The sequence below is a fragment of the Ictidomys tridecemlineatus genome, chromosome 4 (genome assembly GCF_052094955.1).
Source record: "Ictidomys tridecemlineatus isolate mIctTri1 chromosome 4, mIctTri1.hap1, whole genome shotgun sequence".
Taxonomy (NCBI): Eukaryota; Metazoa; Chordata; class Mammalia; order Rodentia; family Sciuridae; genus Ictidomys; species Ictidomys tridecemlineatus.
The window spans coordinates 16,115,741-16,130,394 of NC_135480.1; the positions used below are offsets into that span (position 1 = coordinate 16,115,741).

The 14,654-nt window shown below is 34.8% G+C and overlaps 1 protein-coding gene across 1 annotated transcript; it reads right to left on the minus strand.

Annotated features, from left to right (window-relative positions):
• Positions 1-13,489: 13,489 nt before the first annotated feature.
• Positions 13,490-14,425, minus strand: LOC144376740 (olfactory receptor 8K3-like). The gene has a single exon (XM_078045016.1). It carries the CDS (start codon positions 14,423-14,425, stop codon positions 13,490-13,492), a length of 936 nt encoding a protein of 311 aa, XP_077901142.1.
• Positions 14,426-14,654: the final 229 nt, after the last annotated feature.

Here is a 14,654-nt window from a genome sequence, read left to right on the forward strand (position 1 = left end):
TAATCTTTACAAGTAAGTCAATATCAGCATATATTCAATGCAATCAAAGAGAGAATAACTATGATTTTTGAAGTATAAGATCAAGGTATAAATCTAATCTAAATCCACTTTTACAAATCCAATCCCAGTTGAAGGTAGAAAGCATAGAAAACATTGATTAGCTTGGGCTTCATGAGCAAACACTGTATCTGCAAAAGAGGAAACAAATGATAATACTCACTTACTGAGCTCTTGGTGCAGAAAAGTTCCTTTGTTTTTATGCTATTTCACCTTTTGTGACTTTGACAGATAATAATTGCTTGAGATCAGATTCAGTGCCAGATCTCCCTCCAGAGTGGATGCACTTGGCAGACTATTTTTCTGCTTCCTTTAATATCTTGACTTCTTTGTGCCACTGGACTCTGCCCCAAGCAACAACATCCTGATCTGGGAAATTAAAGTAAGTCTCAATTTGAAGTTTTAGGATTTTTTAAAGTCATCAAAACTAGTAAATTTAATTTAATATTTTTATAAAATAACTAGTGATCTGTGGAGACTACCATATTACATGCAAAGATTATTACAAAATTTGTTTCCTGTGGAAAAAAACAGAAGGCACCACAGAATTGAAGTAAACACCAGTGCCTTCTTACCCTGTGTTGAGAGTCTTGATTGTTCTTACTTTGAATTCTCTGCATCCATCATCAGCATGAAAGCACACACACATTAAAAAGCACACTCATTTCTGTAATAATGTACATTTAATATTTTTAATTCATCTTTTTCCCCTAGAAGTTAGGGTTTAAATTTCTAGGCAAAACACTTAATAAATCATATCTTTATGAGTATAAGTGATATACACAGGCGATATGCAAGAACTGAAATGTTATTGCTATCATTAGTACTAAAATGTCTAGTACTGAATAATAGACATGTCCTTGAAATCCTAGGTTCTAGTTCCCAAAATACCCTTCAGAATTTCCGAAATTTTCTTACCAAAGGATCATCAAATACAAGCTTGAGGGCAATGCGACTGAGGCATATTTAAACCATTTATGCCCAATGAAGACACTGTTGATGAAGCCTACAGCCTATGCCACACAGGGAATATGCCCCAATTATCACTTGTTTCCACAGAGGAATTTAATAATTTGTTTCATAACAAAAAAAGTAAATCATTCTGGCTAAGAACCAATCTTAGGCTGTTTATTGAGTGAATAGTGTTCTCTGTCCTGTGATTTGATTGTTTCAGATTTGCATTTCCATAATTAGTGATGTTGAACATCTTTTTCACACAACCTTTGACATTTTATTCTTTGCATAAAGTACATTCAATAACTGTGAGTATTTGGAAATAAAATATGTTTGTTATTATGTTTTAGAAAATCCTTGTGTTTTTCATACTCATTTTGTATCAGATTTTGACTTGCAAATATTTCATCCCTTTTTATCACTTGTCTTTTTTCTGCTGATTGCTTCTTTGCTTGGCTGAAGATTTTTAGTTGGATGTAGGCTCGCTTGCCTAATTTTGATTTTGATACTTGGATTTGGTGTGGTCCCCCCAAAATTATGGCCAGCCCCATGATCCTGCAGCTTTTATCTTATGCATTGTTCTTTTAGGACTTATGTTTAAACTTCTGTCCAGATTAAATTGATACAACTACACGATGTAGTTGGAAGATCTGATTGCATTCTTTAGCATGTGCCTATTTAGTTTTATCCAAACCTTTTGATAGTGACACTGTTCTTTCCTCATATGTAGACCTCACATCATTGTTGAGCATCAGTGGAAATAACAAGTGTGGTTTTGTTTCTAGTAGACAATTGTGTTCCTTGCTCAAAATTTGTTTTTCATGGTAGTGTCTTATTTTAAAAACTTCTTTTGGTTGTGTTCATAAATTCTTAGAACATAAAACAAAATTAGACATATTAATGGGGTACCATTTAATGTTTTATGAGTCCTAGTATAATACTTGTATCAGTAAAAAATATTGATCTCCTCACTTATCATTTCTTTAAAGTGAAACATACAAAATACTTATAGTTTTTGGCTGTCTTTGGTATTGACTATAACCAACTATGCTATAGCACTACAGAATCTACTATTTTTTGTCTTTCTATAATGACACATTGAGCAACATGTCTTCATCCTCCCCTCATCCTACTGCCCTGCCCCCTGGTAAACAATATTCTCCTTTCATCTTCTTGAGATTAACTAGTTTAATTTGCTACATTTAAGTGAGAAAATGTGGTACTTACCATCATTTATATGTTTATTTTCAATAATACAATGATCTCCTGTTCCATCCATGTAGTTTCAAGTAACAGGATTCCCTTCCTTTATGGGGTAAGATAATATTCCATTATCTATGTGCATGAGGTTTCTGTATACCTGTATCAGTTGGTGAGCACTTGGGGTGCTTCTAGCTTGTGGCTATTGTGAAGAGTTGTGCAAAGAACAGTGAGTGTAGACATCTCTTCAACATGCTGATTCCATTTCTTTGCATATGTGTTCAGCAGGGTATGACTAAATAACATTGCAGATATATTTTTCATTTTCTGTGATCCTCCATATAGTTACCATACTGCATATTCTGACTTATATTCCTACCATAGTGTAAAAGTTTTCCCTTTTTATTCATATCTTTCATTTATATCTTTACCTGAATTTGTTAAAATTCTGTTTTTTATTATTATTTTAATTGTTGTGTTGTTTTGGGTAATAGTCACTTTTACTCTTTTGAGATGACATTTCATTATGTTTTTGATTTGAATCTCCCAGGTGATTGGTGATGCTGAACTTTTGTTGTTGTTGTTGTTGTTATTCTGTTCTATATTTATATGTCATCTTTCCACAAATATCTATTTAGATCTTTGTGCATTTCTAATTTGGGTTATTTGATTAATTAGCTAATGATTTTTTAGATTGTTTACATAGTCTGAACACATATTCTGCCATTCTGTAGGTGGCCTCTTCACTCTGATTTAAGTGGTTTTTTTTTTTACTGCTTAAAAGTTTTATAATTTGATGTAATTCTATTTGACTGCTTATAAATTTCTTTTGTGCTTTTGAGGTATCCCTATGAAATCCTTCCCATTTCAATGTTCTGAAGTAATTCCCCTACATAATCTTCCAGTAGTTTCCAGTTTTCAGATTTTTCATTTATGTCTTTAATCTATTTCGAGTTGATTTTAGTAACTAGTCAGAGATAGGGGTCTAGTGTTGCTCTTCTAAACACAGATATCCAATTGTCCAAGCACTATTTTTTAAAATACTGTCTTTTCCGCTGATGTGTGTTCTTAGCAATTCTCTTGAACCTCAGCTGGCTTTGGGCTCATTTCTAGTCTATCTATCCTCTCTCATTGATCTAAGGGTCTGTTTTTAGGCCAAATACAGTCCATCTGATTACTGTAGCTTTGTAGGATATTTTGCAATATGGCAGTGTACTGACTCCCACTGTGTTCTTATTGGTCAAGATGCCTTTGCCACTTGGGGTGTGTGTGTGTGTGTGTGTTTCCATATAGATTTTAGAGATTTTTTTTTCTCTACTTCTGTGTATTAGCTTTTTGATATTTTCATAGGGATGTCCTTAAATGTGTGGATCATTTGGGAGAACATGGGCATTTTAAGAAAATTTATTCTTCAGTGCTAGGGTCTGAACCTAGGGCTTTGTGCATGTTAGGCTAGTGTTTAATCACTGAGCTATATCCCCACTCCATGTTCATCCATTTTATTAATGTAATCTAGTCTGTTCTCCCTTGTTTTATTCTATATGTGGGTCATTTTTTTTCTGATCTCTTTGAAGCAACAGATCTTCATTTTATTGATCATTTGCATTTGTTTTATTCTCAGTTTCATATATTTATGGTCTGCTCTTTATCAGTTTGATTGGAAAACCTCTGCTTGATAGACCCATAGTAAAATTGGTATATTTCAAAAAATGCCACATGGAGGTTAATTATGTCAATCCAGTGTAAAGAAGATATTTTCAAAATTTATAAATTTTAAAAATAAACACAGTTTTACAAATATATACATATACATATATATACATATATACATGCACATATTCATATATATATATATATATATATATATATATATATATATGAATGCAGAGAATATTTTTGAAAATATATAGACATTGTCATGTAACTATTGGGAGGTGGACTGCCATGAGTACCTGATGGTTAGAGGTCAATTAGATAACAAACATACTCCTATACCTAATATTTAGTGCAAAATAATAAGCATATCAATAACTGTATTATATTTGGTAAACAAACCCTGATAATAATAACTTATTAAACATGCATATAATTTACAGATGTAAGTATAATGTTATATATAGCAAAAATGATAAGTTTTAAAATTGTAAAAATATTGGGTGTTATATAAATGAATAATTATTTTACTTTTATCTATCATATAAATATTTATGAGCACCTAATAATATTTATTGTTTCAGAAAATAACACAGTTCATATGCCAATTACATAATAAAATTTTCCAAAGAAACTCCAATCAAGCATAAAAATTCTCAACATATATTCCTATAAAATTCTTATACTTACAAATGCTACTACCAAATCTGTTAACAGACCTGTAGAGATATGAATAGAAACTATAATAAATCATGTTGAATATTGTATTCATATTAAAAAAATAAACTGATATTAATATGCACACATGTAAATATAGATTATGTGGTAACTTATGGTGTAAACATAGGGTACTTTGGGAAAACAATTTGATGAAAACTCGCCATTATCATATACAAAAAAATAAAATAACTGGGTTTTGTTAAGAAGTATAAAGAATGATTTAATGAATCAAGTGTCAATGTATACATGCTATTTGGAAATAGATTATATATATATATATATATATATGTGTTTTATTCCTACATTTTTCAGTGGTGACAGCAACCTACCTGAAAGAGGTTCTCTCTCTCTCTCTCTCTCTCTCTATATATATATATATATAGACATATGTGTGTGTGTGTGTGTGTGTGTGTGTGTGTGTAAATATATATATATTTGTGCACAAGGACTTCACCTCCATGTCAGGGCTAAAATGATGAATGAGTGAGGGTCGGATCAAACAGGATGAATATATACAACTTACTCCAGTTTCTATTCTACCCTTCCCTCACCCAGTGAAAAACAATGGCAGAAATATATTTCCCAATTTTTGTCCATCTGGGATCTCTTGATCCAGGTACCAGGTACGACATCCTTGGTTGGCAGTTTTGTTGTTGCTGTCATTATCATCAATTCGTTTGTTTTCTTTCCTTACAGTGAATCTCTCATAACACACTCATGGACTGTAAAGTTTTTGGCTAATGTTATCTACTAAGTAAAGTGAGGCATCTGTATGTGTTACTTAGTTTTTCTTTTTTTCTTTTTTTTCATACTGCATTAAGAATCATTTCATTATCTTTCAACTTGGAGAGCTGGATTATATTTTTAGTTCAGACTTCACTGACTTTTACCTATTTACACTGACTTGAAAACTTTGATCATCTTCAATTTATTACTTACATTGATATTTCTTTCTTTCTCTAGGTTTGGGGGATTTTGTTGTATGATAACTTTGAATATGTAATCTAACCCTTTTTAAGTTCAATATAAACATTGATAGCATATTTTCTCTCTTAATGGTATCCCAAATTCTCTGCAAGTCTTTTTATACCTCTTCATTCCTTTTTCTCCTTGAACTGTATATTCTCAAGTATTTTTCTTCAAGCTCCTAAATTTGGGGTTCCATATGATGTATCCTGTCTTTTATATCTTCAAGCACATTTTAAGTTTTGCTTAGTATTTCTCAGATTAAGAATTTCTCCTAGAATTTTTAAAACTACTTTCATTCTGCTGTAAGTTCCTTGTTAGAATATTTAATTCTTTCTTTCTTTTTTTCTTATTAAGTTAACTTGAAAAGCTGTTTTAAAATATCCACATGAAAATTATCTTTTATTGATAACCATCATGTCAACTTCTCACGCATTATTTTGACCATTTAGTGAGTTCATCATTTTCTGAAATGTCCTGATGTGTGTTGGCATGTCTTGTCATTTTTATAGATACTAAGTACTTATTCTAGTCTTTGCAATTTAGATTCATTTGTGCTTATCTTTCCAGAAATTCCAAACAGTCTGCTCATTTTCAGAGTTCGTTGTTACTTCTAAAGCCCTAACAGTAGATGGAAATCTCAGTCAATTTCCTAAAGTCAGCTTTTGGAATCTTGTCATTGTTTTAGCACCAGAAGATGGCACAAGTCTAAGTTTTTTTTGTTGTTGTTTTGTTTTTTAATTCTACATTTAGGTTGTTTTTCAACTTAAACCTAGGATATACCTATAAAGGGTAGTACAAACAGAAAAACTTCTTCCTATGGTTGGGATAGGCCCAAACCATACATAAGAGTCAGTACCTTATTGTCAGGAATTGCAGGGGTCTTCCTTGGTGTGGGTCAAATCTCCTTTGAGATTTGACAGGAAGAAGGCTCTTCTGCTATGCCTGCGCCCACCTATAAAACGAAGCTTTGTCACATGCTTAACTCAAAGACCACCAACAACATTTTGGGAGGATCCAATCCTACACTGCTGTGGGGTATTTGTTGCTGAAGGTGTTTATCTTTCCTAAGATCAACTCAATTAGTCACAGGTAATGTCAGCCTGAGTTGATGTTTTAGTTAGATGTTTTAGTTAGATGTTTTTGCTGCCATGACCAAAAACCTGATAAGATACATTTTAGGAGGAAAAGTTTACTTGGGGGCTATGGTTTCAGAGGTCTCAGTCCACAGAGAGCCTTCATTCCTTGGAGGTCGAGGTGAGGCAGAACATCATGGCGGAGGGTGTGGCAGCTGAGAAGGCAGCTGAGAACATGACACTGGCAAACAGAGTCTAAACTAAGTTCCCAAAATATATATCCCAATGGCATACCTCCAATGGTCCAGCTCCAATGACCCACCTCTTCCAGCATCTATTGCCCTATAGTCCCAACTCAGTTAACTCTATCACGGAGATTAACACACTGCTTCAGTTAAGACTCATAACCCAGTCATCCCACCTCTAAACCTTCTTACATTGTCTCAAACATGAGCTTTCGGGGGATACCTACTATCTAAACCATAACAGTAGGAGTCCAATAATCTGGAGCTCTGTGTCTTGGCAGGGATGTTTCAGAGTATCCACAGATAGACATGGCCAGGGAGAGAAAAGTAGCAAATAGGCATAAGTGGTAGGAACCTACAAGTGGATACTGTGATGATAAGCAGCCCATTATTGTGATGTCTCCCCACAAAGAAAGCAATTTACCTCAGGCTACACTGCCCTTCCCCTGGCTTAACTCATTCAAAAACCTGTTATCTGCAGAGGTATTTTCAGGGCCTCACTGCTGATAAAAAGAAAAAAAAAAGTTACTCTGAAGACTTTTATGACTTTTATATAGATCAAAGATTAATAGGACTCAGGGAAATGGGCTAATTAAAAACAAAGGTCACAAAACAAATTAAAATAAAGACTTAAAAACCTAAAACAATCCTACTGTCAGACAGAAATTAAGAGATGGCATCTGAGAAGACCTCCTTAAAACTTCCCCTAAGATATCTCAATTAAATTGTGTAAAAAAGGGCACATTGTCACTCTGCTCACAGAAAGAATCTACTCTCTCTATCAAGAGTCTTCTCTTTTCCCTTCTATTAATGTTTGCTATACTTTTACTATGTCTTCTGTCTTGCCTGAAATTTTCTCATGCAAAAGCACAAGAGCTAAGGTCATAAAAATCTCCTGTAAGAGTGATGTGGGCTGTTAACATCAGTCCCGTGTTTGGTTTCATGAGCCCAGTTCAGAGTTCCAAGGGAAAGCCCACCATAGACTACCCCAACCTACCCACAGCAAATCCAGTCTTGCACCATGCTATTCTGTCCAATGTTGGCATAATATTTGTGAAGTCCATACAGATTTGTAAAGTATTTGTAAAGACTTAACAACTCCATTGATGCTAATGTCAAGAAGGTCCCTGCCTGAATCCCACAGCCACAAGGACCTGCACAGTCTCGGGAGTATACAAAGGCTCATGTCCCAGCTCATGAGAAACTGAGAAACATATCTCTGCTGGGTGTTGGATCAGGTGTGAAACCTCCCTCTATGAATGGAACACTAGTCTAGCAGTGGTGTCCAAGGTTAGAGAACATGTGGTGGAGATGGTTTCTTGCCCACCACGTCGGATGCTAAGCTTAATCACATCTGATTCTCCCAGCACAGGTTGTCTTGCATGGAAAGGATGTTCTTCATAACCACCCTAAGGCTTTTAGAGACTGACCAGACTTGAGGAGGTAGATATCCACCTAATCTTGGGGCTAACCTAGAGAACTCATTGGTGGGCTCTATCTGGGCCTTTTGTTTTAGCCTTACATTGGTTCTCATTTTTGCAGTGTTCCTAGCACTGAGCTCTAACACCAACTCCTGTGCTGTCTTTCACACCCTGTTTCCGAGGGTGTAGAGACCTGCTTCCTGCTCTGCTTGTGTGGGTTAAGGGGGTGGTAGAAGCAGTTTCTTGGCAGCCTGCATTGTACCATTCTAATGGCTCAGTCTCAGATATTGGCTTCCAGTCTATAGTTGTTGGCCTCTAGTGAGCACTCAGATTTAACATGGTTGACTTGATGCTGGGTTTCAAGTCTATACCCTTGGTTCAATTTTCTCTTTCTCTCCCCAGAAGGATGAATATCTATATTGTACTGGTTATATTTGGGAAGGCTGATGCAGGCTGCTATTTCCTTCTTGCTTTCTTCAATGTTGTTTTTACTATACTAAATAAAGCCAGGTTCTATGGTCTCTCCCTTGACATCTTAGCTATTGTGAAATAATTTGATGCTTCAGTAAATGCCACAATGGTTTGACTGTGGGAGAACAATCAGAGGAAGATCTTCTTCATCTGTCATCTTTGTCTACATCCTTAACTCTTACTATGTATTTTCATTAACTAAGGGAATTCTACTAACCTTAAATGCTCTGGAAATTATTAACAATATATGTTAAATTCTACCAATATTTCATGAATATTATATAATGACAGGTAACAAACATGTTAATAGTGGGAACATGAGGTTAATGGGATTCATCAGTAAACTGTTCTGGTGTGCTGATCTCCACAAGCTTTCATCTAAAAAGCAATTCAACTGCAGCCCTGCCTAGTTTAAGTCAATAGGTCATGCTACATTTCTCAGCAAACAAACTTATCTGAAGGAGAAATGTAGGTCTAAAATGATGCTAAGAGAGAAGAATACAAGGTATCATGAAGAGGGGACTTCTGAGACCCTCATACAGACCAAGTTCCCGAACTCAGAGAAATAAGGATAATTTCCCCTAACCACAAAATTTTTAAGAGCAAGTTTCAACTAAGCATGGTCAGCATGGGCCAAAGTGACTTAGTTGCCTTGAATATTTACCATGCACAGTATGTACTTGAAAATCTAATGCCATCCTGATGTCCAACAAACATCAAGAGATAGACCTTGTTGGGACTCTCGGGAACCATCCCTGGGGCTTGCAACAAAACTGGAGGGGAGGAGACATGTTCTTTATCTTCTCAAAGAGGACCCACTGTCTCCCTAAGAGTGTCCCCCTTTCCTATCCCTTCTAATAAACTTTGTTATCCTTTCACTAAGTCTCATGTCTTTGCCCAGAGTTTTCTCAAGGAAGAACACAAGAATCCTTCTCAGGGAATTCTGAAGCTGTCTCACTGAGGTTCTGCAAATGAATCTTCTCTGTAAGACACAGGGATAACATTGACTTTATATATTCACTTCAGGAAGTGTCTGGCTTGTTTCAATCATTAAAATGTATATTTCATAAAATAAAAACTTCATGTACTCTTTTGTCTTCTGTTTAATCCTGTCATTGATCCTAACAAGTTATCTATTTTACTAGAGGCAAACCCTATTTACAATTGTCATTTATATGGATGTGGCCATTGGTGACATATCTTCATGCCCTCATCACAATCTTTAATATTGTGTGCAAGCATTTGAATTAATATTGAAGTTGTTGTAGGTTTTATCCTGAAAATATACTTTTTTATTCTGATATGGTTTTTGACCTATTCATGCTAATTAATTTATAGAAAATATGTTTCCTGATTTGCTGAGGGCCATTGCCAAGTAGGAATGACGCATCGAAATCTCCTTGCCAGCGTACCCCATGTTAAATGGATTGCCTTGGAATTTCGCTGTTGACATTGCATGTAAGGTGACCTTGCTCAAGGACCAGGGCGGATCTGGGTTTAGAGCTGATCAGGTTTGAGGAAGTTTCCCGCTCCTTGAGTTTAAGGCATTCTGGGTTTAAGACAAGTTTAGGGTGTTCCCGGTTTAAGACAATAGGGGTTTTAGGGAAGTTGGAGGTTGAAGATTATTGCTGCTGGGAGTAGGGTGTTCCTGCTGCTTGTTCCCTTTGAGTTCTCCTGAGATTCAAATGGGATTTGGAAAAAAGCCTCCAGGAGTAGGTGAATGGGGCGGGCAGATTTTGGATTTCCAGTGAACGTGTGTGGAGGCCGGTGTGAGGTCAGGAATAAAGAATTGCTGTTTGAACCTACAAAGCTGTGAGTGGCTCGTGATTCAGTGCCAAGCCCAGACATTGGCACTAATTTGGCAGGGTATATAAGAAATTTGAAAATTGTTTCCCAAAGGTGTTATAAATTTTATACTTACCATAGTAGAATTAGAATGTTTCCTTTACCCCCTCACCAATACTTAGCACTGCAGTTTTATCAAATTCATGAATTTCTAAGTGGTTTGTATACAGATTTTATTTATATTTTCACATTATTAATACAAATGGTATTAAATAAATTAAAATTTATATTCTCTAATTATACACTAAGTTCATTTTCTATGGATTTTGGCTTAGTTCATATCAATTCCACCCATGTATCTTGTTTCCCTAATTGGTTGCTTGTTTCTATTATGATACTTGTTATTATTTTCTTTGTGCAAACTTTAAAATTTCACAAATCAATTTTTGTGATTTTTCAGTAGTGTTTAATGATATTTTCCATGCAGAATCATATACATCTATAGACACAAAAATACAAAACACATACACACACAAGAGAAATTTTTATCTGTGAGTCTAGTAAATGCATAGATAAAGTGTATGTGTCCATGACTTAAGTAAGGAAGAAACTGTGAATAGTAGTGAAGGGCGCCCTCAAAAACAAACACAAACAAAGCAAGACATTCTCATAGGAATATATAATGGGAAGAATTGCTCTACATGAATAACTTTGAGGTCTTATTTACATTTAATAACCTTAATTTACAAATGCGTCCTTCAATTGAATTCAGAGTTCTCAGGGAAATTTTCTTTTGGAATTAAAGAATGATTTCTCCTCTGGAAGAATAAACTTACTACTGCAATACAATAAAAAATATAAATAGGAATGATAGAGAAAATAAAGAAAAGGTCATACCCAATCTAAGAAATTTTTATTTTAATGTTAGCATAATTATTCCTATCAATGCATATGGGAACTTAAACACTTTAAAAACGTTTTCATTTTCAATTTCTTCATATGGCACAGGAAAGTAAAATTATGAATGATAAAACAAAGATTAAACTTCTTGCTTAAATCTAACTGGGTGTATTGCTGTTTGAACATAGTGCTGGAGTCACCAGCAAGTATTCTATTTAGAATTTTTATATATGCGATGTTTTTGACTGCCTTTGATATCTCAGGAGTGATCCACAAAAGGTTGTAAAATCTCTTAATATTTCCAGAGATTTGTTACTTGGATTTCCCTGAACACTTTTAATTTAGAACTTAAAAATATATATCTTTCTCTATTATAAAAGTGGTACTGTTTCTCCAATGTCAGTTTGGTGAACCATATGAAATAATTTACAAATAGATTAATATTCAAGTTTGTATTGTCCTCTGCCAACAAAGACCAATATGAACATTTTATTTCACTTCTACTCAACACTCCTTTCTAGAAAATTATACTCTCTTTATAAATACTTATGAATTTAAATTCATAAGTAAACATCTACCCATTAAATATATATAATTTAGTCACAATTAATAAACAATAATATTTTCCATACACAGACAATTAATACATGCTTTTATCATTCAATGAATTATTTTTATTCATATATGAACAAATATAAACACGTAATGTTATTCCATGAGCTTATAATAAAAACCAACCCTTTCATTGTGTAAATAATGTCATGAATGCTAAACAATAAAAATGATGAAAACACGGAGGACTGCAGAGAGGGTGTGGATGACTATGTACAGAAGACATGAAAAGTGTTCGGCTCAGTACCCATATTCTGCTTCAGACCAGAGATATAGGAAAGCCCACCTTGTGGGGTTATGTCTATTTGCTTCCTCCAAGATGGGTTAAACAATCAATGAAGTCAAAGAACACATACAACCAAAAGACAGCATGCTCACTTGTCTACTGTGAAGAATGATGGCCCCAAGAAAGAGGATCATAGCCCACTTCATATTGAGAAGAAAGAATAAAATCATAAATAGACTTTCACTTTTTAAAAAGTACTATTACTTTTGTTTGGAGAGGTAAGAAAGAATAATAAGATAGTTATCCATTAAATAAAAACAGATGATAAAGAATAAAGATCATTCCAGTAAGGAAGAAAAGAGGAAAAACAAAAAACCTAGAGACTTCTTTGAAAGAACATAGGAAATTCATTTTAATTGGTATATTCACTCATATATACACCTGCACTGATTTAGACAAAATTCGATGTAGCATTGAAGCTAAGGGTTACTAAATGACCAAAATTTTTAATAAACTCTTTGAAGCTCATACATGAAAGTAAGGGCCTGGATGAGAGAGAGAAAAAAAATAAAGAGTCTAAGATTCCCACATGGAATAAGGGTATCTGAACACATTTGTCTCACTGTTCCTTCAAAGTGCACACTACACTGAGCCTCCTAATATCACAATGAAGCCCGACAAAACACTCAGAAGTGGATGAAGTTTAAAATTGAAAGGTTATGCTTAAACACACACACACACACACACACACACACACACACACACACACATACACACACAATATATAAGCATACACATGGACATGGGAAAGTTTACTATAGTATTTGAGATTGCAATAAGAAACATTTCAAGTCCTCTTCTATACACACTTTTATTCCCCAAACACTCTTCTTCCTCAGGGTCATGCAGGATGAGAATCTGCTACCTGATCTTATAGTCTACAGATGCTAAACCCTATTATACTTTACTATATAATTACTCAATTATTGTGTCTACAATGTATCTTTCCTCTTCAAGGAAAACAAAGATTTCACTGCGTTTTTTACTAGTATGTTTTAGCTTTTAGAAATTTGACGGGAATTGAGAAGGCCAATTCTTAAATATATGTTGGGCCTTTTTGTATTTATAATATATTCTGGAAGAAGATAAGGCACATTCACATTCCAAACCCATTCTTAGGATTTACATTTTATGCAAAATTTTTTAAATGTGACATATCTTTTTCCATATTCCTTGCAGAGCATATTTCACATCTTTATTTCTCAAGCTATAGATCAAGGGATTTAACATGGGGATAACTAGGGTGTAAAATATGGAAGCCATTTTAATGGAGATGAATGAGTGCCTGGACTTGGGCTGCATATACATAAATATCAAAGTCCCATAGAACACCATGACCACTGTCAGGTGGGATCCACAGGTGGAGAAAGCCTTGCGCCTGCCCTCAGCAGACTTCATCCTGAGAATGGCTATTAGGATAAGCAGGTAGGACACAAGGACAATAAGAAGAGAGGAAATAAAATCAAAAGCTGCTAAGATTAAAATTATTAATTTAATTTCATGTGTGTTTGAGCAGAGCAAAGATAATAAAGGAAGACCATCACAGTAGAAATGACTGATGACATTGTAGCCACAGAATGATAATGTAAATATCTTTATGGAGACTAGCAGGGACACAAATGTGCCGTAGAGATAGGGGAATGCTACCAGTATACAACATACCCTCCGTGACATAATGACTGTGTAAAGGAGAGGGTTGTAGATAGCCACATAACGATCATAGGCCATCGCAGACAGAATAAAAAGCTCACTAGTAATGAAGAAAATAAAGAATGCTAGTTGTGTAGCACATAAATAATATGAGATTACATTTCGATTCACCACAAAACTTACCATCATTTTGGGGCCTACAACTGTAGAATAACCAAGATCTGTAATACTCAGGTGTCTCAGAAAAAAATACATGGGTGTTTGTAGGCGGTGGTCCACCTTGGTGAGGATGATCATGCCCAAGTTGCCCAGCACGGAGATCACATAGATAAGGAGGAACATCCCAAACAGTGGAGCCTGCAGCTCAGGGCGATCTGTGATGCCCTTCAGAATGAACTCATGCACCACTGTGAGATTGTGTTTCTCCATCCAGGTGTGTTAGAAAGCCTACATTTGATAGACACAGTAGGAGAGTCATCATGTTTTAACAATCATCCTATGAAGACTAATTATGCAAATCTAGTGTAAATAAGATATATCCGAATTTTCTAATTTAGAATTGTTGAAAACAAATCAATATTTACACATATAAATACACAGAGATTGACACAGAGGTGGAGCAGTGGTTCTCATGTAGGATAAATTTACTAATAAAAGA

Coding starts and splice junctions, on each gene's coding strand:
- LOC144376740 (XM_078045016.1), bottom strand. CDS start 14,425: ATGGAGAAACACAATCTCACAGTGGTGCATGAGTTCATTCTGAAGGGC.